Source organism: Bos javanicus, chromosome 16, assembly GCF_032452875.1.
Source record: "Bos javanicus breed banteng chromosome 16, ARS-OSU_banteng_1.0, whole genome shotgun sequence".
Lineage (NCBI taxonomy): Eukaryota > Metazoa > Chordata > Mammalia > Artiodactyla > Bovidae > Bos > Bos javanicus.
Genome location: NC_083883.1, coordinates 71,086,751 through 71,113,600, shown reverse-complemented (window position 1 = coordinate 71,113,600; position 26,850 = coordinate 71,086,751). Strand labels below are relative to the sequence as shown.

At 38.0% G+C, this 26,850-nt stretch overlaps 1 protein-coding gene across 7 annotated transcripts in view; it reads left to right on the top strand.

The window, feature by feature from the left end:
* The window catches only part of RPS6KC1 (ribosomal protein S6 kinase C1), a 203,271-nt gene that overhangs the window by 163,483 nt on the left and 12,938 nt on the right, over positions 1 to 26,850 (top strand). For all 7 annotated transcript variants that reach the window (XM_061383527.1, XM_061383529.1, XM_061383528.1 and 4 more), the window contains 3 exons: positions 6,370 to 7,950; positions 8,222 to 8,311; positions 25,763 to 25,845. In XM_061383527.1, coding sequence (XP_061239511.1) covers positions 6,370 to 7,950; positions 8,222 to 8,311; positions 25,763 to 25,845 — 1,754 coding nt within the window. The remainder of the gene's footprint in view (positions 1 to 6,369; positions 7,951 to 8,221; positions 8,312 to 25,762; positions 25,846 to 26,850) is intronic.

The following is a 26,850-nucleotide window of genomic DNA, read 5'->3' as shown; positions in this document are numbered from 1 at the left end:
GATGGTTGGATGGCATCACTGACTCAATGGATATGAGTTTGAGTAAACTCTGGGAGTCGGTGATGGACAGGGAGGCCTGGTGTGCTGTAGTCCATGGGATCACAAAGAGTCAGACATGACTGAACTGAACTGAACTGAACTCCCTCTTCATCTTTCTGATATTTAAAAACAAATGGATTTCACATATTGTTCTATAGCTTGCTTTCCCCCTGTCCTAATAGTGTACTTTGATCATCTTTCCTATCAGTGCCTTGTATAGTTGTCTATATCCAGAGAGGCAGTATAGTATAGTCATTGAAAACAAGCATCTTAGAGCCAGACCACATTAGCTTGAAGGTTGGTTCGTAATTTACTAGTGGTGACCTTGCACAAGTCCCTTGGACTGCAAGGAGATCCAACCAGTCCATTCTGAAGGAGATCAGCCCTGCAATTTCTTTGGAAGGAATGATGCTAAAGCTGAAACTCCAGTACTTTGGCCACCTCATGCGAAGAGCTGAGTTATTGGAAAAGACTCTGATGCTGGGAGGGATTGGGGGCAGGAGGAGAAGGGGACGACAGAGGATGAGATGGCTGGATGGCATCACTGACTCGATGGACGTGAGTCTGAGTGAACTCTGGGAGTTGGTGATGGACAGGGAGGCCTGGCGTGCTGCGATTCATGGGGTCGCAGAGTCGGACACAACTGAGCGACTGAACTGAACTGATGCCTCTGTTTCCTTATGTGTAAAATGGGGATAATAAGAATTATGTAATAGTTATATAATTAACTATAATAATTACATAGGGTTGATGTAAGGATTAAGTAGTTGATATATGTAAAATACTCAAAATAGTGCCTAGTACATGTTTGCAGTATTGTTGTTTTATTTATTTTTGAGTAGATGCAGGGTATTTATTTCGCTGTGCTGATTTACTGTAGTTGATTTAAGTAGTCCTCTGTCAATTGTTGTTTAAATTGTTTCTAGTACTTGTCCCTATACATCTTTGTACATTTTTGTTTTGAGAGTTATTTAAATAATAGTTTATTCTAATTATTATTTATTACAATAAATTATTTAAATAACCAATAATTTATTAGAATTAAGTGAAATAACCTAAGTGTATAAATATTTATTTTAAATTGAATTAATTAAGTAATAAATTATTATTTATGGAACAAATTTCGTGAAGTAGAACTGCTGGGTCAAAAGATGATTTTTGATCATTTGTTCAGAAATATTTTATCATATGTATTAAAACAATTTGAATTCTGATAAGTAAATTGAACAGATTTTCTTTGCAATCTTGTAGAAAACCAATAGATGAAAATCTTAATGAGAGAGAATTCTTATTAAACTTTATGGATTGCTATTTTTGTAGCTTAAAATAGCTAATATCTACAATTTTATATGCTTCAACAGGGCTTAGAAAAGTGTCATTTATATTAGAGTATTAAAAATTATACATTTTTTAGATATTTTCTATTTATATTTGTGATTTAGCAATAATGGGATTTTCTAGGTTAATGTCATTAATGTTACAATAATAATGTTAATGTTTGTGTAAGCTTGTGTATTAGGCCTGATCTTAACTCTGTAGTAAGTAAAACCCATTCAGCTTCTGTGGATCAGGAACTTTGTGGAATAATATGTTTTTTGTAAGTTATGTGTCTTCATGATTTTGTAATTGAAAAAAAGTATGTCATAGGACCAAATTTTTGTTTCTGTAGCTCTATATTGAGCATTAAATCTAACTGGGGCCCCCAAATAGAATGGAGATGAGCTGAAACAGTTTTTTTCTCTCTGGAAAATGCAGTTTTTATATTTTGTGTTAGGGTACTCATTTAGGCTAGTAACAAATTTCATAAAGAAAATGCCGACAATTATATTAAAATTTTATCTGATAATGAAAAGAATGGAAATTAAATAAGATGCCATAGTTGATTAATCACATTGGTAAACTTGCTAATGTTCAGTCTAGGTAAGATGCTATGAAGATGGCTCTGGTACATGTTGTAATAGGAGTGGATTCTGGCATAGCCTTTCTGTAAAGCAGTTTAATGACACATATCAGGAGCATTAAATATATTCATACTTCCTGACCTGCCACTTTCATTTCTGGTATTCTGTCCTGATGAAATAGTCAGAGGTGTTAAGTATTTGTAAATTAAACTATGAATATACAGTATTTAAATTCTAATTTAAAAGACTGGAAGCAAATGTTCAACAGTAGAGGAACATTTAAACACCTTATCTGTCTATCTCATGGATATGCTCTGTAGCCATTCAAGTTTGTATTCTCATGAAATGAGAAAATGCTTATGATAAGATGTTATGAAAAGTCTGAAAAAAATATACTAATGGTTAATACTGTTTGTGGTTGAATTATGTATTCTGAATTTTCTGCTGTTCTCCTTGTCCTTTTCTGTATTTAAATTTATTTTCATAGTAAAACTATTATATGTATCAGTTTTAGAATAAGAAGAAAATATGACCAAAAAAATGACATTTTTAGTGTGCATAAGCTTTTCCTTGAAAGATTTTCAAAAATTTGTAAAAATATCATTGTTTTAAAACTCTATTTAATAAATATTTAATTCCTATTATTTTACTTACTACACAGAATCCTCTCTTTGTAGTTATGAAGACCCTGCAGTCTGGTAAAGGAGTTGATGAAAGCATAAAAGTAATATTAGTAGGAAATAGGATGTTGTAAATGTAATAAGAGGGATGAAGTGATACAGAGGATTCTAAGAAGATAGGAATTGTATCCAGTGAGAACATGTAAAAAAATTGATAAAAGAAAACAAATTCTGAAAGACCTTCAAGAATGGATAGGATTTTGACAAGCAGATATTGGGGAAACTAAAAGGGAAGAAAATTCTAAGTGGTATAAATATCAATTCAGTTCAGTTCAGTCGCTCAGTCGTGCATGACTCTTTGGAACTCCATGGACTGCAGCACGCCAGGCCTCCCTGTCCATCACCAACTCCCAGAGTTTACTCAAACTTATGTCCATTGAGTCGGTGATGTCATCCAACCATCTCATCTTCTGTCATCCCCTTCTCCTCCTGCCTTCAATCTTTCCTGGCATCAGGGTCTTTTCAAATGAGTCAGTTCTTTGCATCAGGTGGCCAAAGTATTGGAGTTTCAGCTTCAGCATCAGTCCTTCCAATGAATATTCAGGACTGATTTCCTTTAGGATAGACTGGTTGGATCTCCTTGCAGTCCAAGGGACTCTGAAGGGTCTTCTCCAGCACCACAGTTCAAAAGCATCAATTCTTTGGCACTCAGCTTTCATTTGAGCAAAAACCCAGCATGGGTTATATGTGGAGAAATTCTGTTCAGGTAAAATGCCATAGTAATTTGAGGGAGAGAACCAAATCATGGATTGATACTGCATTAGTAGGGGTTTAAATGCCCATATGGTGTTGGTACATCATTCAGTGAGGCTTCCCAGGTGGCGCAGTGGTAAAGAATCCACCTGCCAATGCAGGAGATGCAGGAGATGCGGGTTCAATCCCTGGGTCAGGAAGAAATGGCAACCCACTCCAGTATTCTTGCCTGGAGAATCCCATGGACAGAGGAGCCTGGCAGACTACAGTCCATGGAGTCAGAAAAAGTCGGACATGACTGAAATGACTGAGGATGTACATTATTCAGTAGGTGGGCAGTGGGGGGATTTGAGATTTTGGAGAAATGACATGATAAGATCTGTGCTAAAGTGAAAAGCTTACTTGGGTAGCAATTAGTATGGCAGGGCGCCACAAGAAGGACCGACAGTAGAGGTCTAGTTGTAGCTGTAACATTATTCCAGGAAGCACAGAGTGATCGGAGGAATTAGAAGTGGAGGACTGTGGGAAGCATGTGTAGATCTTATAGGACTTTGAAACCTGTCAGATGTAGGAAGAACAGGGAGAGAAAGTGTCCAAGATGGTCCAAAGCTTTTGTGCCTCAGTAGCTCTGAAGTCAGAAAGAGGAAGTGATCTGGGGAGCAAAAATAAAGAATTTAAGCACAATCAGTTTTAGATTTGAGCAGCTCATCCAGGGTGTGTGTGTGTGTGTGTGTGTGTGTGTCTGTGTGTGTTAGTTGCTCAGTCATGTCCGACTCTTTGCGACCCCATGGACTATAGCCTACCAGGCTCCTCTGTCCATGGAATTCTCCAGGCAAGAATACTAGTGTGGGTTGCCATTTCCTTCTCCAGGAGATCTTCCTGATCCAGGGATCAATCCTGGGTCTTCTGCATTGCAGGTGGATGCTTTTTTTTTTTTTTATTACACTGTCCGAGCTACTAGGGAAGCCCAATTAGCCTAAAAATAAATGCAACTTGTCTTAGAACTTTATTAGGTTCCTTGCTGATTACTGGAACGTTACAGCTACAGATAGTGGCCACTTTGTGATGGCGTATCTCATCACAAATGAGTAACCATTTGAGTTAACAAGCATTGAGTGATGCCTGTCATTTCCTGCACACCGTATCAGCAGTAGGTATGCTGCTGCTGCTGCTGCTGCTGCTGCTAAGTCACTTCAGTCGTGTCCGACTCTGTGTGACCCCATAGACGGCTCCCCCATCCCTGGGATTCTCCAGGCAAGAACACTGGAGTGGGTTGCCCTTTCCTTCTCCAACACATGAAAGTGAAAAGTGAAAGTGAAGTCACTTAGTCGTGTCCGACTCTTGGTGACCCCATGGACTGCAGCCTACCAGGCTCCTCTGTCCATGGGATTTTCCAGGCAAGAGTACTGGAGTTGGGTGCCATCACCTTCTCCAGGCAGTAGGTATAGAAAGATGAAAAAGACTTGGTCCTGTCCTTATGGTGGTTATAATCTAAGAGCACTGAAAACAGTAGATAACGTGATTTTTTGGATTTCACACAAGAATCCCAGCTTCAGGGTAGGCATTGCTTATTTATTTATTTGCTTGCACTGTGTCTCTGTTGCTGCCCCCGAGCTTTCCCTGGTTTTGGCGAGTGGGGTGAGCTCGCATTCATTCATTGTGATGCGCAGCCTTCTCATTGCAGTGGCTTGTCTTGTTGCAGAGCATGGGCTCTGGACCCTCAGGCTTCAGTAATTGCAGCACAGGGGCTCTGTAGTTGTGACTCGTTGGCTTAGTTGCTCTGTGGCATGTGGGATCTCCCCAGACCAGGAATGAAAGCCATGTCCCTTGCATTGGTCAGGTGGGCTCTTAACCACTGGAACACCAGGAGAGTCCCACGATTGGCGTTATTATCAGTGTGCTGGTGAAGGTATTTGTGATCAGAGGAATGGCATCGTTGTTGTCAAAGAAATAAAAAAAGATGGAATCAATGCATAGCTTATTTTGTGTGTGAGTGAGTGAATTTGAAAGCCATATATGAATCCTTAAAGTAGTTTGAATATGGGGAAATGAGACTCTTGCATATAATCTAGTGATGACAGAAGATTAGCTAAGAAAAAGCCACAGGGAAAAGTTAAAAGCCACAATGTTTGAATTAAAAAAATGGGATAAGTCTATAAACTAGATCACTGGTAGAAGATGTCTGGGTATCCTAGGAATAATATTATGACAACTACCCTTCATAGCATTTACTCTGTGCTGGGCACCATGTTGGATATTTATGTTATTTACTGAGTTCCTTTAAATGAAGTGAGATGCCAAGGAGAGAAAGAGTTTTTAGATGCTTCCATTGACTTTTTACAGATATAATTGACTGTCAATGATTATTTCCCCTAAGATTTAGTTACCTTTGTTACATGATTTTAATAGCAACATTTAAAAATGTACTGAAAAAATTGCCTTCTTCTTATTAGTACAGGGTTTCATTTTTAGTGCATTATTTCCTATTTTGGAAGAAATAGTTGTATCTTCACAAAGTATGTTCCCATAATTACTGTTTTTAAGATTTATGGATCAGACTTATTCTTTTTGTAATACTGTTTTCTTGTCAGTAGAGCTTCGGTGGCCATGCTTGAAAAAATTATTAACAAAGTAGAACATAGATATTTATAGAGTTAATTATTTGTAAGTAGAATTTTAGCTGTGAAATTTCATATTTAGTTTTTGTTATAACCAGTTCTTCAAAGGGAGAAATAGGTTGATATTTATAAAATAATTGATATTAGGAGATATGCTTGAAACTGTACTCACCATTTATAAACTACTTTATTTAGTTTCTTTTTTCATTGCAGAAATTCTATTTAAACTCTTTGTTGTCATGAATCCCAAATCCATGAGCAACTGTTCTTCAAGAAGGCATTTTTATTAAAATGCTTCTTACAGCGTACTTGACATTAATGGGTATCATTGACTTGCTTTTGATTATTAGAATACTTTTTAGTTTTTCTAATGGCTTCAATATGTAACTATTAATTTGGGGTTCTTAATTTTATTTTTTTGGTTGTACTTGTTCACAGGTGGCAAACTCTGGTCATATATCAGTAAGTTTCTCAACAGAAGTCCTGAAGAAAGCTTTGACATCGAAGAAGTGAAAAAGTCTTCAGTTGCTAAAGTTCACCTGCAGCAGCCAGCTTGTAGTCCCCAGGACAGCACCAGCTTTGAATCTGGAGGAAGTGATGGTGGAGCCACGCTCCAAGTTCTGCCTTTGAAGACTAGTCTTACTCCAAGCTCTCAGGATGATAGCAACCAAGATGATGGTGGGCAAGACAGCTCTCCACAATGGCCAGACTCCGGCTCCAGTTCCGAGGAAGAGTGCACTACTAGCTACTTAACATTATGCAATGAGTACGGGCAAGAGAAGATTGAACCAGGGTCTTTGAGTGAGGAACCTTTCATGAAGGCTGAAAGGAATGATGTTGATACCAAAGCTATAGAAAAGTTCCCAGGACAGCTTGCTACTGACGGCGACAGCCCCAGCAGACAGCTGAAGTTCTTCCCTGGAGATGATGGCCTTGAAGCCGCTAGTTCTCCAAGAACATCAGATTCCCTCAGTAGATCTAAAAACATCCCCATGGAATTCTTTAGGATAGATAGTAAGGACAGCACTAGTGAACTCCTAGGACTTGATTTTGGAGAAAAATTGTATAGTCTAAAGTCAGAACCTTTGAAACCGTTCTTCACTCTGTCAGACGGAGAAAGCACTCCCAGGAGTGTTAGGACGAGTGAAAGCAAGGTAGAGTGTGTAGCTCAGGACACAATTAGCAGGGGCTCAGATGACTCAGTCCCCGTTATTTCTTTTAAAGATGCTGCTTTTGATGATGTCAGTGGTACTGATGAAGGAAGGCCTGATCTTCTTGTAAATCTGCCTGGTGAACTGGAGCCAATGAAAGATGGCGTGGCAGTGGGACCTACTAAGTTCACACAGACTAATATAGGCATAATAGAGAGTAAACTGTTGGAAACCCCTGATGTTTTATGCCTCAGGCTTAGTACTGAACAGTGCCAAGCACAGGAAGAAAAAGGCACAGAGGAACTGAGTGATCCCTGTGGGCCTGAAGCCCACAGTATAACAGAGAAACACTACGTACAGGGGGATCTTGGGATGTTATTTTTACCAGCTGTTGATCATAGTAATACGGGAGACATGTCTTTGTTAGACAGTTCAGAGTCTCAGTTCCAAGGACTTAGCGCAGTTGAGTCACCAGGAACTGCAAACAACACGGAAGAAAGATTATTCCACATTTCTGACCCGCTCTCAGGTGCTAATGAATATAACGTAAATACAGACACTCTAAAAACTGAAGAAGTCTTGCTGTTTACAGATCAGGCTGATGATTTGGCTAAAGAGGAACCCGCTATATTTCAGAGAGACTTGGAGCCTAAGCAAGAGAGTGGGCTAGCACAAGAAGGAGACAAGGAAATACACCAGATTTTTGAGGACCTTGATAAAAAATTAGCACTGAACTCCAGGTTTTACATCCCAGAAGGCTGCATTCAAAGATGGGCAGCTGAAATGGTGGTAGCCCTTGATGCTTTACATAGAGAGGGGATTGTGTGCCGCGATTTGAACCCAAACAACATCTTATTGAATGATAGAGGTCAGGAACTTTTGCAAATGCATTTCTTTTTATTCGCTGTTGCTTCCAATTAACTGAGTAGGCGTTTTATCTTGTAATTAGTATCTTCATTTCCTGTCTAGAGCTTCATTATCAGTGCAGCAAATTCACCCCCAGTAATAGCTTCTAGTACTTAATGATGCCATTATTCTTAATGATACTGTTTTTAGCTACAAAAGGAGTAATTACAGTTCACTTCTGCAGAAAATGGAAGAGAAAAATGTTTTGATTTCTCCTGTCGTTTTGTTTTTAGGACACATTCAGCTAACGTATTTTAGCAGGTGGAGTGAGGTTGAAGATTCCTGTGACAGCGATGCCATAGAGAGAATGTACTGTGCCCCAGGTTAGAGCCGTCTCCTAAATGTCTCACTTGCAAAAGTAGTTCCGCAGCTCTCATTTCTTTATCCAAGTTGTATTTTCACTAGCCATTGACAAGATATTGGATCTGGTTATCTCTTTAACCCTTTAAAAAAGATTATTTGGGGGATAAAATCATTATATGGTCCATAGCATATGTGTATATGTATATTTGTTAGTGTATGCTGTTAAATGGGTTTATGCTTCTCTTAGAACTGGCAATGAATTTGTAGAAATGTCTTAACTTCTTAGTGTTTAAAAAGACCTTTAAGTATCCTGAATCTCTTTGAAAAGAAAATCATTTATTTGACTGTATTGGGTCTTAGTTGCTGCAGGCAGGCTTAGTTTTTTCCATGGCCAATGGAATCTTAGTTCCCCTACCAGGGATTGAACCTCTGTCCCCTGCATTGCAAGGCAGATTATTAACCACTGGACCACCAGGAAAGTCCTCCTGAACTTCTTCAAATGGATCATTTTTATGATGTGAGAGGTAGATGACAAAAACAATAAAATTCCTAAGGCTATAAATGGATAAAATTTGAAATTAAAAAAAAAACAACAATGTTGTGACTTCAGTGATGAGCCATCCTGACATTTTAGAACAGATTTTAAAGAATTCTTTCCATATTTGAGAAATTTTAGGAAGCATATTCTTCTTGTTTTGAAATAACCAAATATCTGACCCAACACGTTTCTTTTACTGTATTATCTTTGTTTTCTAAAATTAGAGACTTATTAGAGACTCTCTGGGGTTGTTAGATCCTTTGCTGATAATTACAGGTCTCTTAAGCATATGAATTGGGTTTGAGTTACTTTCTCTGTCATCAGTGCAGATGGGGCTGTGTTTGAATCCAGTTTGTTCACCTTTTGCCTAGTATGGGCTTGCCTCATAGCTCAGTTGGTAAAGAATCCGCCTGCAGTGCAGGAGACCCCAGTTCGATTCCTGGATTGGGAAGATCTGCTGGAGAAGGGATAGGCTACCCACTCCAGTATTCTTGGGCTTCTCTTGTGGCTCAGCTGGTAAAGAATCCGCCTGCAGTGAGGGAGACCTGGGTTCGATTCCTGGGTTGGGAAGATCCCCTGGAGAAGGGAAAGGCTCCCCACTCCAGTTTTCTGGCCTAGAGAATTCCAAGGACTGTATAGTCCATGGGGTTGCAAAGAGTCAAACACAACTGAGCGACTTTCACTTTCAGCCCCTTTGGATGGCCAAAGTTGCTTTACTTGTCACCGCTCTGGATTGTATTGACGTGATCAGCTTAGTTGTTGATTAATACAGTGTTTAATGCTTACTAGCAAACCAGCGTTTTGTTGATGTTAACATTGTTTCCCTGCATAATGGGAAATAATTACAAGGATTGAAAGAGCTATATGGTTTTTAGTTGTAATTTTCATTGTTAAGAATTATTTCTTTATTGGGGAATAGAAAAGTTTTTCAATATGCCAAGCAGATATCCTCAAACTATTTCCTGAAAACAATGATTTAGATTTTCTTCTTAGTGTTATACTCTTTTCTTTTCTCTTTTGTCCCCCAAATTAGGATTGTTTGATTTTGTTTCTTCCTAGGGGCTATAAAGCATAGAACATGCCTACATTTTTTTGTTTCTCACAAATAGATAATATTACGCTGGCTTTTGATCTTATTAGTATGATTTAGTTAATGGGATAACAAAAAAAATTTCATAGTGAAATGACTTTATTATGGTTATCTGCTTTATTTTTTGACAGACTTTCCTCCTTTCTAATTTGATAATAAACAATATTTTAGGCACCAATGTATATAAATATGTATGTTAATATAATGAATTTCAAGGTTTTATTGTTGTTCAGTAGCTAAGCTGTGTCTGACTCTTTGTGACCTTATGAACTGCAGTATGTCAGGCTTCTCTGTCCTTCACTATCTCCTGGAGTTTGCTCAGATTCAAGGATTTAGGGTCAACATTAAATCTGGGAGTTGTTTTTCTTTTTTAAGTAAAACCTGTTAAGTCCTTAAGTGTAGTATAAATCTCACATCAAAAGCAGATGTTTGTAAAGTAGTTTAATGTTTATAACTGACTCTTTATTTCCTATTTTTCTTCTCACTTTCTTGTTGAAAACTATCTGAAGGGTTGTACTTTGGCTTTCTAGCAGATTATTTTTCTTCAAACTACAGACATGTTTAACATCCATAGCGTGTTGACCCCCTGAGAATTCTAATACATGTGGAACAAAACCATATGACGTTCATCAGCAGGTACATACTTTGGGCTCTGTATGCAGCTGAATACAGTTTTGTGTACTGAATTTAATTCAGATCAGTTTCCAAGTTCTAATTTTTAAGCCTTTTCCCAGAAATAGCAGTTCCCAAAGTTCACCAGCAGGTGGCAGTCTACCATTAATGGATTTTTGCTGTCATGGTCTAGGTTGTCCTTCACTAACATTTGAAAAAAGCTGTCATCTGAAGAAGGGCTTTGTTTTAATTATTTGTATAAAAGAACTGCAGGCTTTATGAGTTACAAAAGTGTTATAGTATTGAGGCATATATTGAACAATGTGAGAAGTCTCTTCATTCCTTGGACCTATTAATTTATCAATAGGATAAAACTCAGATCAGTAATGGCCTTAATTGAAAAGTAATGCTGGTATTCTAGTTCAGATGATTTGAAGCCTAGAGTTGCAGAACTCAAAGTTAAGTTTGTGTACTCCTGCCCATTGCTTATAATGAAGGGGAATTGCATTTGTAAGGAGCAAAAATTTGTGATTTACTGTTTCTTTCAAAACTGAATAGCAGTGCTGCTGATAAAAATACAAGTAGACTTTGCTCCTCTTCTCAGAGGGGTGGAAGCAGTGATAAGAAGCTGACGTTTCAGTGGTTAAAATCACAAATCAGTGAGCACATGGGGACATAGAGTACTAAATTATCTTTTGATCTACTCCTTGTAGTAGTAAGGGTTGAAGTACTTCTCCCATGTCCCCCTTTCCCTCCTGTTTCCCAGCTCTGACCTTAGTACTATTGCCCAAGTAACTCTGAAGCAGGTTAAGCAGCTGATGTTTGCTTAGAAAGTAAAGTTGTCGGAAGATTGTGATGAGAACGACTCACTTCTGTTTAAACAGCGTGTAGCCTCTCCCTCACCACTCGTCTCTCCTGGGAATCCTTATCACACATTTGTCCTAAAAACATTGTCCACCTGCCCTGTACTCTATAATATCAGCAGTGTATCTTTTTATCTTGTGGATGATGTGCCTTTATATTTTGAGAAAATTTTCCAGTAACAGATTCGACAGAAACTTGAGCAAATGCCAGACTAGCAGGGGGGCCATTATTCTGCTCTATAAATAAGTTTAAAAAAGAAAACACACACAGAGAAACCTGTGAATCAACATGTTTTGGTCTAATTGAGGGGAAAAGCAAGATAGATAAATTTTGAAATGCAAATGATCACCTTCTGTTATTTAAGTATAGTTTCTGCCAACTTTGAGATCTTAGATTTTAAAAAGTCAGTTATTTCAGCAATATATATACTACCAGGGATGTCTGATGTTCACAAGTTTCTATAGTGAAACGAAGAACTTAAAAAGTTGTCACTTTTTTATATTAAAGAAAATAAATCCAACAACAAAAAGACAAAAACCATGGGGCTTTCTCTGTCTACATCTGTGAAAAAGCCAGCAAATAAATGGCTGCAGCTGCAGGCCCATCAAGAGGGTCTTGAGAATACGAATTCACTGATCAAACTCAGCCCTGTTTTCAAAGTGGAAGCCATTCCTTTTATATTCACTTTGTATCCTTAGATTATCTAGGATGATTCTCTAGAAAGGTTTTATTTTAAATAAACATCATTCATGGCAAATGGGTTCCTTTCATACCATAGAAACACAGAACAGAGTTCAGGAAAAGAAAGAGTGAAGAAATAGTCCCCAAAGTGGGAATAGATTTTATAACATGACAGTATAAATATAGCACTATCTAGTGCCCATCTGAGGAGAGTTTTAGATATTAAGAGATGTCTAGACAGATTCTCCTATTTTTTTAAACTTATTTATTTTTAATTGAAGGATGATTGCTTTACAGTATTGTGTTGGTTTCTGCCATACATCAGTCTCCTGTTTTTTGTTACTAGAGATTTTAGGATAATCTGGAGTATTATAGAAAAACTGGAGTTAACTAGTTACTCTTCTCCAGAGGGCTTCCTTATAGTTACTCATTTTATTTCTGTTTGTATATACACACCTACAAACACAGATTTATGTAAAAGATTTTATGTGCTTTATTACTGGAGCTATTAGCTTATCATAATATAGAATAAAATTTTTGTTACACTATTTTAAATATAGAGGAAATATACAATGTCAAAAAAGTATTTTTTTCTTTTACCAGTATTTTTTTCTTAGTGGTCTGGTCTTTTATCATAAAAAGGCAGCTAGAAAATAGTCCTTAGAATACTAAGCATATAAAAACACAAAAGACTGGATTTGAAGGTTTAATATGCAATTAAGACAAGTGAGTAAAATTTGTTTCTATGTCGTTTTTCTGCTAACATGGTCACTTAAGTCTCCCACTCCAGTGTTAGCAACTTGATATGGTATCCTGTCAGTGTGTTCTTCACCTTTATTTTCCAGCCTATTATGAGCCTTTATAAATGCTTGAGATTTACATTGATATTTCTCATTGAACACTTTTCACACTTGAGAATTTATAGGTGAATGTGTGTGTAAATTGAAGAAGTCCGAAGTGCTTTTTACCGCAGCCCAATCTCCACGCTCCCAGATGTCAAATGACAGCTTTGCTTCCTCTCTTAGGCGATTTCACACTTGGGAACAGCTCACAGCTGACAGTGAAAAGCGAAACAGAAAAACCATGCTGAAAACTATCTGCAAAATTCAGTTTTAGAGCATGACATTTATTTACTACCACTCTTTGCTCTTCTTGCCTGATTTTGTCAAATAACCCATGAATATATTTTTGGGGCATAGTCTCTCCTGCCTTTCTCCATAAGCGTGCTTTATACACGATTAGTTGCCTTTTAAGCATGGTGTTCCGTGTGACAGTTATGTATTTGATAATTAGATCTGAGACTCGGACTGTGGATGGTTTAAAAATACCATGAGGGCATCATAGGTTTAAGATTTAGAATATTATGATGGAATTGAGAATTATCAAAACTCAATATTCTGAAATCAGCCATTAACTCATTGCATGACATAGGCAAATTATTTAAGATGACTTTTTAGGCCTTAATTTATCAGTAGTAAAATAGATTTTTAAAAACTTTTTAACATTTTGAAAAAATTTCAAACATACAGAAAAGTTGGAAGAATTGTACACCCATATTTATCTGTCACCTAGATTCTGCAGTTAACATCCTATAATATTAATATTTGCTTTATCATATATCTACCCGAAGTAGATTTCATGAATATTGAAAAGATGCCAGATGTCAGATGATCTAATAGCCTTCTTATACAAAGTTTAGTCAAAATTGGAGACCATCTTATTAAGGCAAGAACTTTTCCCCTGAGGAATAAATACTGATTTCTTGTCTAACATCAGTAAGTTAAAAAATTATTTCACTTGGAGGACTTTCTAAGTATTCTGTTTTTACTCATGTATCATTTGTGCATAAATGATATGCAATATGGAAATGAGGAGTTTATGGAAAATATTTTCATTTGGAGGAAAAGAGCCAAGACAGCTCTTGAATAGTGTGAAATTTAAATGCCAAGATTTTTAACAAAGTTGTCTAAAAGAAGAATCATTTAGATCTCAGAATTTCTGGGTCCTAGGTAACTTCACCATGACTGAGGAATCTAATTTTAAGCATGTGAAGTTGATAGAGAAAGCAGACGAATATAGATGTATATTTTGAAATAATAATGTTATAACCAGGAAGTATGGCTGTATTGCTGGTCTGGTCTTCCACTCCATAGGAAAAGGAAGAAAAAGGCAAGAGGGAACCATAGAAGTAATTTTAAAAGAGTGAAATATCTGTGGTTAATATTTAAACGTTATGTTTCAAACAGAAGCTCTTTTGTTTGATTTACCCTTAAGCAAAACTTCAACAGTAGCTCTCTTGTACATAGTAAATGTTTTAATGTTTTCCTTGAATGATTAGCAAGTACTTTTAATCTTTTGCCTTTAGTTCCTAATGTTATAAAACTAAATCTATATCTTCTTTGAGAGAAGCAGTATCTTTTCAAGTTTGCCGTAGAATAGTGGAAATTTTACGTGAGGAAAATTCCCTCCGTCAGTGCACTCCACCCCCCATCAGTGCCGCTGTGTACTATGAAGCTTGTGCCCTGAGTATATTAGGTTAAGCAAAAAGAGGTTCGAGTCAACTTAAGTCTTAATTAACCGTGTCCAGGAGGGCAAGAGCTTTCTGATGAAAAGAAGATTAAAGGGTTATTTTATGTATGTTGGGCTTCCTAGATAGCTCAGTTGGTAAAGAATCCGCTGGCAATGGTTCGATTCCTGGGTTGGGAAGATCCGCTGGGAAATGGATAAGCTACCCACTCCAGTATTCTTGGGCTTCCCTTGTGGCTCAGCAGGTAAAGAATCCACCTGCAATGCAGGAGAACTGGGTTTGATCCCTGGATTGGGAAGATCCCTTGGAGAAAGGAACAGCTACCCACTCCCGTATTCTGGCCTGGAGAATTCCATGGACTGTATATAGTCCATGGGGTCACAAAGAGTCAGAAACGATTGAGCGACTTTTGCTTTCACTTACGTATGTTTGAGGGTCTGGAACCTTGGGATCGATCCCTAGGCAGGGTGTATTCTGAAACCTTCATGAATCCCTTAATAATGGGCCAGTCACCTTCACTTCTGCATTAAGGTCACTCGGTACTGAAATAGACCCATTTTGAAACCATACTTCTTATCAGATCAGAATGTGATTTGGATCTAGTGGTAAAAATGAGACAGAGTAATAGAGTGTTTAGTCTTTGTTATTTGGCACTTGAGTAAAGACTATATTAGTTCCTCTCAAGAGAAGAAATTTTTTAGCTATTAGAACTAGAGAATTGATAAGGGTAAACAAATTGATACTGTATTTCACCTCTTCTGTGTGAAAACAATGTCTGTCCATTTCCTAGTACTACCTGATATTGGGGAAATAAGGGGTTTACTTCAACCTTTAGATTATTAAAAGAAAGTTAATTTTCATCTCTTATTTCCTCCTAATCTTTCTCTTTATGATCTTAGACAAATTTCTTTTTTAGAAGAGGAACATGAGATTAGATACTTAAATAGTTTTAAGTAATAGCTGCATCGGGCTTCCCTTGTAGCTCACTTGGTAAAGAATCTGCATGCAGTGCAGGAGACCTAGGTTCGATCCCTGGGTGGGGAGATCCCCTGGAAAAGGAAATGGCAACCCACTCCAGTATCATTGTCTGGAAAATCTCATGGACAGAGGAGCCTGGTGAGCTGCAGTCCATGGGGTCGCAAAGAGTCGGGCACAACTGAGCGACTAACGCTTAAGAACACTTAATGCTTCTGAAGACCAAATGTATTTTTGGTAATTGTTCAGTTAATTGACCTTACCACCATATTATTCTGAAGAAGACAGGGAACTATCTTTCACTCCTGATACTTAACACGAAGATGAAAGCTGAGTTCAACATTACATACCAGAACTCTTGCCAAGCTACTCTGACCAAATCCTCAATTTTTATACCTTGTAAAATCTTGTCAGTTTGAATCGCCAGGAAGTAACCAGGTCTGATGCCTTCTAAACAGTTGTTCATAAATACTTCCTTCAAATAAATGTTTAAAAATCCTAAGATTTTAAAAAATTGATGATAACGCAAATAGAATTCCTGAAGCTCCCTTCATAGCAGTGCATGTAGCTTGGCCTGCCTGACACAGCAACAGAGCAGCAGGGAGAGGGAAAGCCGTGCCTGTCATATTCACAGCTTTCAGTTAGCCTTTTTCTCATCAGTCAACCGTAATGGCTTTGGTTGGGTAACACTGTGACACCCGATGGCTATTCAGAATGGAGTTGTTGTGGTATGATCAATGGAAAGTGGAGCATGCTATTGGTTTTTTTCCTACCAGAAATGCAGGGTGAGAGTTAAGTAAGCAGGACTGTACAGAGCTCAGAATTATAATCAGTCAGTCAACCAGAAGTCATCTGGTAGTTACCTGTTTCTTATTTTATCTCACAAGAAAACTATATAGTAACGGTACCTATAAACTTCCTTGAACAAGTGATTTTTGGCTCTGGAATGCTGCATCTAGTTAAATCAAGGAGTCCTGACCCAGGTTGTGCAGATAATTGGGTAAAAGCTCAGAACATGGTTGCCAGGTCACCACGACAACAAGGAATTAAAATATGGGTGGTGAGAGAAGCAGAAGTCTGTCAGACCTCCCCTGAATTGCCTTAGTGTGGTGTGTTACTTATGTTCAAGTCTCCACAATACAACCCAGGGCCCGGGGTTTCATATCATGAGATTACCTGGAAACCACCCGAATTAGTCTTGTGGTGGCAGGAAGCAAGGCTAGAGACTGGGATGCGCCGAGAGAGGGCAGGAGCCCCGCCTCCCTCCCGTCACCTGAGGCATGAGGAGAAGTATAGAGCCTGGCCGCTGCAAACTCTCCCCTCTGGAAAGTGCCAGCCCCTGTCATCGGTCTTCTCTGGTGACACTCTAATGAGTCCGAGTGATGCAACAGCAGCAACTTTTAAGCGGTTCATACGCTCTACTTGACAATAAGGTATTTGAATAATTGGTTGAGTACAATGTTGAAGGACTTCATGGCGTATGGAGCCAGATAACTGGGGAGCTTACATTTTCTGAAATACAGATAAAACTTTATTAAATAACAAAGGAGCAAAATGCCCATTTGAAAGGACGGGCTAGGAAATGCAGCTTCCAGGCTCTAGTTCGGGGTTATCTCCAGCTTACCTATTTGCAGCACATTTCATGTAATTGTGTCTAGATTCCTTCCATTGAACGCAGGCAGAGGAAAGCTCAGTTTACTTCCCAGTTCTCTCTTCTCCCTACTCCCAGGGCTTTCCAGTCCCTTTTCCTTACCACATGCTGTCCATGCTAGGACAGACTGTAGCAGTCACACTCTGCAGAGGGGAGCCCTGGAAGGTGTCCACTTGACCACCCCTCTTTAAGCCACCGTCATCTCTTCCCTGGACTGTTGCAGTCCTTAGCTCAGTGACCTGCATTTCTACCTTGTTCTAATCGGGGTTTCATCTAGCAGCCAGAGCGATGCTTTAGATAACATTTAAAACTTTCTGGCCTACCACATGAAAAATGCTGAAAGACTTGCTGTTGATCTCTGCTCAATGAGACTTCAAGAAAACGTGTGCAGTGCAGCCTTTGCAGGTCTTTAGTGCATCGTGCTGCGAAACACGAGGTGGAGATGGTGGTTCAGCACACGCCTGTTAACGTGCTGCCCACGTGCCGGGCGCTGTGCCCCAGAGCCGGAGATAAGGCAGATTTGGTTGATACTGACATTTACTTTTGAAGATTTGTGTGAAGAGACAGCCCAAACCGTAGACATACACAGTTAACTGGGGCACGGATACATTTTATAGGTGAATAGTTATGTTTACAGAATTGTAGTTTACCAAGCTAACAGAAGATATGCTTAGCTGTCCCTCTTCTCACAGCTTAGTTCCCTATACTGTTGGATATATAAAGAGAAAAGAAATGTTTTCTTCCGTGTTTCTCTTAGCTCTTTAGTCATTATCTGTAGTGGAAGACTAATGCTCAGCCCCTGCATAGAAAATCTTTATACACAGCAAGAGCTGGTGAGAGAAATTGACTAGAATTTTGTAATTCTAGTTCCTTTCAATTAGCAACAGATGCTGCAGGGAAAGACTGTCTGTGTAGAAACACAGGACTAATGTTTCCATGCTCTAGCTGACATGGAATGCTCATTGCAGAAGGAAGATACTCTTTTCCTTGGTTCACATATGTCACTAATGATAGATCACATTAAAATAAAAATTTCTAAGGCCATTAATGAAGTCTGACTCTTTTGGAAGAAAGATAACAAACTATTTGTTTTAAATTTTACTGAACACTTACAGAATTTATGGAAAATTCAAATACCACAGCTTTTTTTTTTTTTTTGATACTGTAAAAGTATATGTGGTGCTTAATTTTAAGGTTCGTAAGAATATAAAACTTAATTTTAAGTTTTATATTGTCCTATTCACCAAAGATCTCTCTTTTATTCTAAAAGCTTATATATTTTTCTTACCTTTTTTTCCCCAAAAGAGAGACTTGGAATCCTTGAGTCATATAATTAACTTCAAAATTTAAAGAATTGTTTTAGGAAGAAAATCCTGTGACATTAGAGAACTGCATTTACCCTCCCCCCCCCACCTCCCCTCAAAGTATACTTACTATTGATTATCATTTTAATGTATTCTGTAGGTGTATACTTTTAAAATTGTTCCATCATTTTGATATTTGGATCAAGTGCTCCATCATTTATGTGACTAATTCTTTTAGCATCTAAATATTGGTTTAATTTGACTATTATATTTATTTGCAATAATAGTTGCTTTTTTTATTGAGTTTTATATGACCTCTTAGTAACAGTTCCACAATTACTGTAACTTCGAGAGTGAAGAGAAATGAAGCGTCTAAGATTCTATTTATTAAAAAGAAGTGTCGTTAAGGGAAAGAGTTTGGGAGAGATATTTAAATACTCTAAATTTAAATAGAATTTCTCTATATGTGAACTTACTGTATTTCCTATCATATCCTGAATGGAAGAGAGCAGCAACAGAATATACTGCCAGAGGGAGGTCAAGGAATTGTCTCTTAGTATTTTTGGAATGTGGGTGAGTAGCTATTTGTTGTTATCAGTAGAGGTAAGGAGAAGGATGCGATGACATGTGTGGGTCTCCCTTAGTGGAAAAACCAGGGAACAGAATCAAGTGACGTCACCAGTCTGAAAATGTGCCGTAACAAATACATCAAAGCCTAAATGCAGAGTATCAGGTTCCCTTCTTTATCAAGCACCATAGCAATGTCTCTTAAAGAAAAGTAAATTCTAACTCTGGGAATTCACAGTTTAAATGCAAGGTAGTTCCTTCTTCATAAAGCTTTACAGGAAGGTTGGTGTTCATTTTTAAAGCCTGGGCTTGAGACACATTTTCTAGCTTTTAAAATTTTCTGTACAATTTCTCGCTTAGTTTTAGTATCATCTACAGTTATTTCTGAGTCATATCTTTGACAGATCCACGTGGCTTCAATTGTGTGCCTAAAAGGCAGGGCCTGGGTCAGTAGACAGTACGTGTGTGATTTCAGTAATGTTGGGATCACCTGGCTTCTCCAGCATCTCAGACTTCATGTAGTCTAAGAGTGTATACTTTGCATCTTTCCCTTCTCTTCTGATACACATAGAGATATTTTTTTTGTCTCCTGAGTCCAGGGTTTCTGCTTTTTTTTACTTTTCTGGAGTGAGGCTGCTTATAACACAGTTTTGGGGTCAGGTTAACACTATTGTTTTTGATTGTAAGAAGGAGACAGTAAACTCTGACTGTCATGAGGACTATAAAACTCTTATTCTATGTTTTAGCGAGCCTTTTGACAATATGGGTTACTAAAGCAGCATTATTTTTCTGAAAAATATCCTAGCTTGTTGAAGTGTTCTGTGAGTTAAACATGAGTGAAACAGAGGTAAACAATTTTTATGTTGTGATATCTTTATTGTTTTATTTAAACTTGTTTTACTTGTGAATTTTGGTAGTTTGAATCATTAGTGTGAATCAGTGAGATTTTATTTTGTTAGGATATGAGGATTGATAGGGCTAAAGTGGGAGTTCTAGAATTTTACTAAGGAGTTTTGCTGTCCTTCAAAAATTTGGATGAGTTGAAATCTAATCTGGAGCTGAGTTTGTATCTCCATTACGTTAAATGATGATAGCGGTTAGATTTAGTGACACTGATTGATTTTGCTCACCATCAGGTCTCAGGGGAAGGGAAGAGTCACTGTGGAGAAAAAGGAGAAGAAAGACTGTGGAATGCTGGCTCTTTTTAGCATAATCCCACTCTTTGGGCGTCTTAGGTTAATGGAGAGAGAAGTTATAAGAAAGGCTCATGAGTGCTTTTGAAAACACTTTCAGCATCATAAAATTACAGGTAGAAAGAGTGTTAGAAGTCTGGCTGTCCTCATTTTCAGAGAAGCTGAAATACCCAGCCGGGCTCAAACAGCAGCAGAACTAGACCTATCGGTACATTTCTTTAATTGGAAGACAAAAATCCAGCATCCTTTGATATCACTATCTCTTTTTGAGTTTTCGTGGGAATAACCTGAGAATTTGTTTGTTTCCGTAGGAATTAGTGTACTTCCTCCCCCCCAACCCCGACCCCCATCACTTTGGTTAATGCCTGTAGCCCTGCTGTACTTATGGAGACTGGGGAGACTGCTCAACCACCCTGGAAACTGCAAATACAGAATGTAGTGTCGGGGGAGGGGTCCGCGTGGAAACTCAACACATTGGGTTTTATAGGGAAGATATTTTGAAAATTGACAAAGCAGTGGTAGAATTTATCCTTTAAATTTTTTATTTTCTGCTTCCCGCCCACCCCCCCCCCCAGAGATTTAAAAAATTCAAGGTGGGAGTTTAAAGGAATTTCTCAGCTTTAACTACATTATACTTTAAAAGAGTGTAAGAGTATAAGAGCTTTTAAAAGAAGCCTCACAGATTTATTTGATATTTCTTTATATTCTCTGTGTTTGACTTTAGATATACATACCTATTCACCTTGTGTTTGTAGTAGCTGTCACGTAGCTTTATATATGAATCGGCACTCTTGTTTAATGCTTGAAATTTTGTATAGACTTTACAAATAAGCAGTCTTAGAATATTAGTTTTGACAATTGCACAACCTCAGTCTTCTTTTTGGCAATGAGATTTCAGAGTGTATCTTTAAAATTTTAATCTTAAGAATTATTGAATGTTAAAGAATTTCAAAAAGACAACCAAAATATTTTATTCTGATTATTAAAAGAAAGTGAGATTCTGTTTTAAAACCCTAAAGGAGAAATTTTACAACTCTCTTAACATTTACATTTTCTTAGCCGTTGGGAAGTTCTTTGTATATTATTGTTGTAGTTCAGAGTTATCTGTTAAAATCAAGGACAGTTGGTTATGATGTCAGTTTCACGTTAATTAATGAATCCCTGCTTAATATAAACTCATTTTGAAGTAGTTCAAGCTGCATTGTTAAGGGGATGGATTTAAAATTGTTTAGTGTCTTTTTCCAGGTTTCCATGAGAAAAAAAGTTAACTTTCCAAAGTTGCTGTCTTTATTTGTTAGTCCAGTCAGATTCAAGATGAAATTCAGCCTAGTTGCCTCCGATTTTCAGGAGCACGTTTCTTAGATGGGGTTCAGTCGTTCCTTTAGGCTCAAGTGCTTTAGAAATCCCGCTTAACCAGTGGTGGCCAAGGGGTGAGGGGAGGAAAGCGAGAGTTAGGGGAGGGGAAAAGAAGCAGGCTGTTTGTGGAAGAAGGAAGAGGGGAAGGTCAAGGAAAGATGGGAGAAGAAACGGGGAGTAGATGAAGTAGACTAAGGTTGATGGCGCTAGAGTGTCGCCAGCGGCCCCACGAGGTGCCGTGTAGCGCGTCCTGGACTGTACAGTGAGCCCACTGAAGATGGGAAGTGCGTTGGCTTTAGGGCCTGTCTGGGTCTCTGGCTACTGGCTCTGTTGTCTCACGTTCAGACTGAGGCTCGTTTTGAAGCACTATGTTGGTTGTTACCTACCTATTAAGGACTCGGGCAGAAAATTGTGAGAGATTTCAAAGCAGCATAAAAACCAGTGAACCTTGTTCTTAGACGCCTTAGTTTAGCGAGGTTGCAGAAAACCAATAGAGACATAGCACCTTGTCTGTCTCCGGAAGTGCCTCTCAAACTTTTCTGTCCAAGTATTTCTGACTGTAGAGGAGGTATGAAATGGGGACCTCTGAGACTAGTCATATGATCCTGATGTTGCTTTGAAGTCTTTTTATCTTGCAGATCCATGCAAGTATTACATTCTGTTCCATGATGGGTCTGTGTTTCTTTTAATAATAAAACAACATCCTGCCCCCTCCCACACATAAAAATCTTTGATGCTCAGGAAGATGCACTGTGCTTATGGTAGCATCAAGGAGCCCCCCTACCCCCCCCCCCCACACACGTGGTAACACGTTTCACCCCCAGTCGCCTTCCTAGCAGTGATCTGGGAAGCAGGCAAACACATAGTGTTTGATTGTCTAGGCTGCACGGGTGATGGCACTTTGGACCTTAGCTGAATTTGAAAGGTCCCTTTATAACTTGTATTAGCCATTGATTACCTTGCCAAGACTTACCCCAGTGACCCTTCGCTCAGTTGTGACAGGAAACCTTTGTGAGCGAGGCTTGGGGTGTGATTCTAGTCTAGAGCTCCTCAGGGCATGTTGTTAGACCCTACAACACATGTCTGATTTTCACAACTTAATCTGAGCTGACGGGATCAGGTGTTCCCCCTTTCCCTGAACACACAAATATAGTATTCTTTCTCCTTCAAAGTCTTTCTACCCAAGGAACTTCTCCATAAGGATGCTTGGAAATGTTAAATAATTCGTGTAAAATGTTAAACACGGTTCCTTACATATAGTAAGCAGTCAGCAGATGTTAGCTACTGTTTTATTGTTGCAACTATCATTATTGCAATACATGCCCACTAGCAACATTCATAAACAGAAAGTTAGACTTGGAGGTGCCACATTCAAAACACATGGCTAGTCATTAACTTGGGGTCTTGAGTTGTGAGCATATAACACCTTTATAAAAGTAAGGAGTATATAGTACTTGCTATATGATTAAAGAAAATGACATAACATATTCTTGAGCAAGATATTTAAAAAGAAATCCATTAACCCTGCCAGGGGGGAAACTGACTTTAGCTTCACATCATTTAGCAACATAGTAAGTACATAGAGTTCTGCAGAGCAATAGGGCCTAGCAGGGGACCTAGTTTGTACTGCTTGTAAGTGTTGGTTTGAATGAATCAAATACATTGAGACCTCATTATGGAGACCTGAATGTATACATGCCTGGTTAAGCAAGACATTTGAATGTTACTGAATGTTTAGTGAGAAAGAGAAGCCATTTTAGAATTTTGAATAGGTAAGTGATACAATCCATTGCCTGCCGTAGGCTAGAGGGAAATGTGCAAAAGGTTATATATGATGACAGGGCTGTGGTAAGTTTCTTCTACTTGCCAAACGTTTCTAAGAACACACATCCTTTCCAAAGTTTCTAGAGCACTCTTCTGAAGGTGGTGGTGGCTCTCTGTGTGGATGTTGGGAATGGCGGTGGGGGTAGTGTATTTGAATCTGGGAGGGGTAGTGTAAGTACTTTGAATGAGAGCCCCCAAGGAATGGTCCCTCAAGAAAATCTCCTTCAGGAAATCCATGTCAGAATTGTAGATTATACAGCTAAATTTAACCTAGGGGCCCTCAGATCTAATCCTCATGTTAGGATGAGATCAAGTGAATTCTTCAAGGTTCTTAGGCCAGGACTCTTGATTCCTAGTCCTCTACTGTCTCAAATAATATAACACGTTAAAGTAGAGGATAGCTTCTCAGTCTTTTGGCTAAGTTCAAGTGTAACATTGTAGAGCAAACTGTAGGGAGACAGATTCTTAGGGAGGACTGACCTATAATAGCTTCATCTTTCCTGCTCCAACAAGCCTGAATGAAGTTTTCATGTCATTTCACTATATGTTTAAAATCATACCACTTAGATATTCATGTAGGTTAGTAAGTATAGAATGAAAATAAAGATCTCACCATCCCAGAGGCAAAAACTAAAACATTTTGTTGTATTTTCGCTCCAGTCTCTTAAAAAAAAACAACATATTTTTAAAATTAAGATTCTATTGTTTTATAGCTTGTTTTTTAAAATTTAACATATCCAGACATTTACTTACATACTTCAACCTTGTGTGAATACATCATTTAAAATGCTTACGTAGTAATGTTCCATTGATGTGCCAATATATGTGTAACTGACCCTTTGCTGTCAGATAGTAAGGTAGTTCTAAGTTTTTCAAACAAATTGGCTATTTCATGAATGCAAAGGGCTCTCAGGGGATTAGGAGACTTTTGGTCATTCACACAGTAATTTGAGTTGGTTAAATATCTGTGTTTTCTTCCTACCACCTAGCTGAGAGCAGCTGAGTTAGAGAATAGAGGTTGTCATTTGGTGGGTAGCACCACCGGGGGAGAAAAGACTGCGTGGGAGCTAGTGTGGAGGGCGTAGTTGAACGTGGGCCTTTAGCAACCCAGAATGGGGTAGGGATACGGAAGAAGGTTGCTGCAGTGGAATAATTTCAGTATTCTGCATAGAAATGGCTCTTTTTCTGATGCCTGTGACCTTTAAGACTTAAAACTCAAGCTGTATTACAAGTCTTTTTGATTTTCCAACATAGTAGATTCACTTAGTATCTGTTAAAAGACTGGGCACCTGAGCACCTCTTCCACTTATTATTATTGTCCAAGTTCCAACCTAACTACTTACAAAGCCTTTTCAACATGATTATTGTGAGTTGTGGGCTACCTGCAGACAAATAATCAAGCATGTTTTATCAGTCTAATGGAAATGAAAGGGCAGATATATTCAGGCTTAGGGACTAGTTGGATCTTATTAGGAAAGGACAAGAAGACATCAAAACATGAGTTAGCTAAAAACCTCAAAAATGGTGAAATGAGGAGTTATTGCTGATTTACGGAGAAACCTGAAAGATTACACCTGAAAACGATTACATTTCAGGAACTTGTGCTGGTGAGAGAGAGGGATAACACAGATAAACTATAATTTGGAGACACTCTAAAAGCCTTTACCTTAGCCAGTAGTTTCAGTTGTGGCTTAAGACACCGTGTCTGTCTGTGCTTCTGAATAACAAGTTTGCATTTCACATGCTCCTTTAGTTGAAAACAGTTGATTATATAGGAGAGGGGTGATACTATAAACTGGGTCTTAGTTCTGCTGCTGATTTACTGTATGACATTGGACAAGACATTTCACCTTTCTGGTTTCTGTAACTCAAAGGATAATTAATACTGGTTTAGATAATTTTCGAAGTTCCTTCTGAAACCTAGAGTCTTTATTTCTAAAACAAAAAATGACCTCTGAGATAGAGTTGACTGTATATTCTCAAATTTGAAAAATTAAGCAAAATGCTGATCTAGTAGATTCATGTAACTTTTAAGTATAGCATCTTGAAGGTGTCCCTCTATCAACTAAAGAACAAATGTCTCAGTTTAATATATGACTGCATAGGAAAAAAAAATGCAACCACAGTAGGTGACCAAAGGGATAAGTAACTTTCAGGAATTTTGAAAGCCCAGTAGTATTTAGTATGTGCTCTCTCAGCATTAAAAAGGTCACCTTGCTAATACATGTTAATTTTGAGAGTTTAATTGACCTTTGGAATTTTAATATCAACCTTTTTTGGTGTGTTTAGAGGTTGGAGCAATCACGGAAGAAACTGAAGCCTGTGATTGGTGGAGTTTGGGTGCTGTCCTCTTTGAACTTCTCACTGGCAAGGTAAGCAGTGACCTGGAGGTTTAATAAGTTTATCCAGATGCTACCTTGATTTCAAATTGAGAATATTTAGCCTTTGCCTTTAGTTTTTAGGTTGGGGACTAAGTAAGAAAACCTTGATATCAAAAGGGATGGGACACCAGAAAAATGCAAATTTATCAAGATTCCAGAGGTTTTAAAAAGCAGAATTGTATTACATTGAATAAATTGATAGTAAAATTCTGTTATGTCACAGTGTCAGTACATAGCGAGATAGAAGACTACACATTCTTTCTCTTCCTTTTCTGCGATTCAGTTTTAATAGAGTTAAACCTGTAAGGGTTGTGTAAGGATTTGTTAGAATTCTCTGTTTTAAACACCTGTCTGAAATCAGGAGGGAATTATCACTTTAGAAAATTAATGTAGATATTAAAGGTAGCATGATTTTTTTTCTCAACACTTAATTTTTCCATTCTGTTCTGTCTTAAGTACAGAATTCATACTCTTTCTGATCAATAATGTTTAAGTAAGATATTTGAGGTTAATAGATTCTAATAGAGTATTGTGCAAATTGCCTCCTGGGACTAAAATAGAAGAAATGAACAATCATACCTTTGTAAGCAGCCATCTACCTTAAATATGTAGTTAATACTGAGCTCCTAACATTGTTGTGAAATATACAAATCACCTATAGATGTTAATACATTTGAGCCATAAGGTGCTATACATATATAAAACATTATTATTAACAAATTCTCGACTTTGGACGTTTTTAAGAACATTAAAAAATTTCCAAGATACCGAGTCCTGTTTTAAGTTTTGGCTGTAATGGAATCTTTCTATTATGGACCATTTTCTTTATATCTAAGGGAAAATGGCAAGTGGCATAGCTTATGATGTGATTATGATGACTGCCTTTTTTCCAGTTAGAAGTTCTTTAGGCTCATAGCCTTTGTCCTAGACTGCTTAGAGGGCACTGCGGCTAGGGTGATTGTTGAGCTGTCTGTATTTGCTGTCTGTAAACCCTGT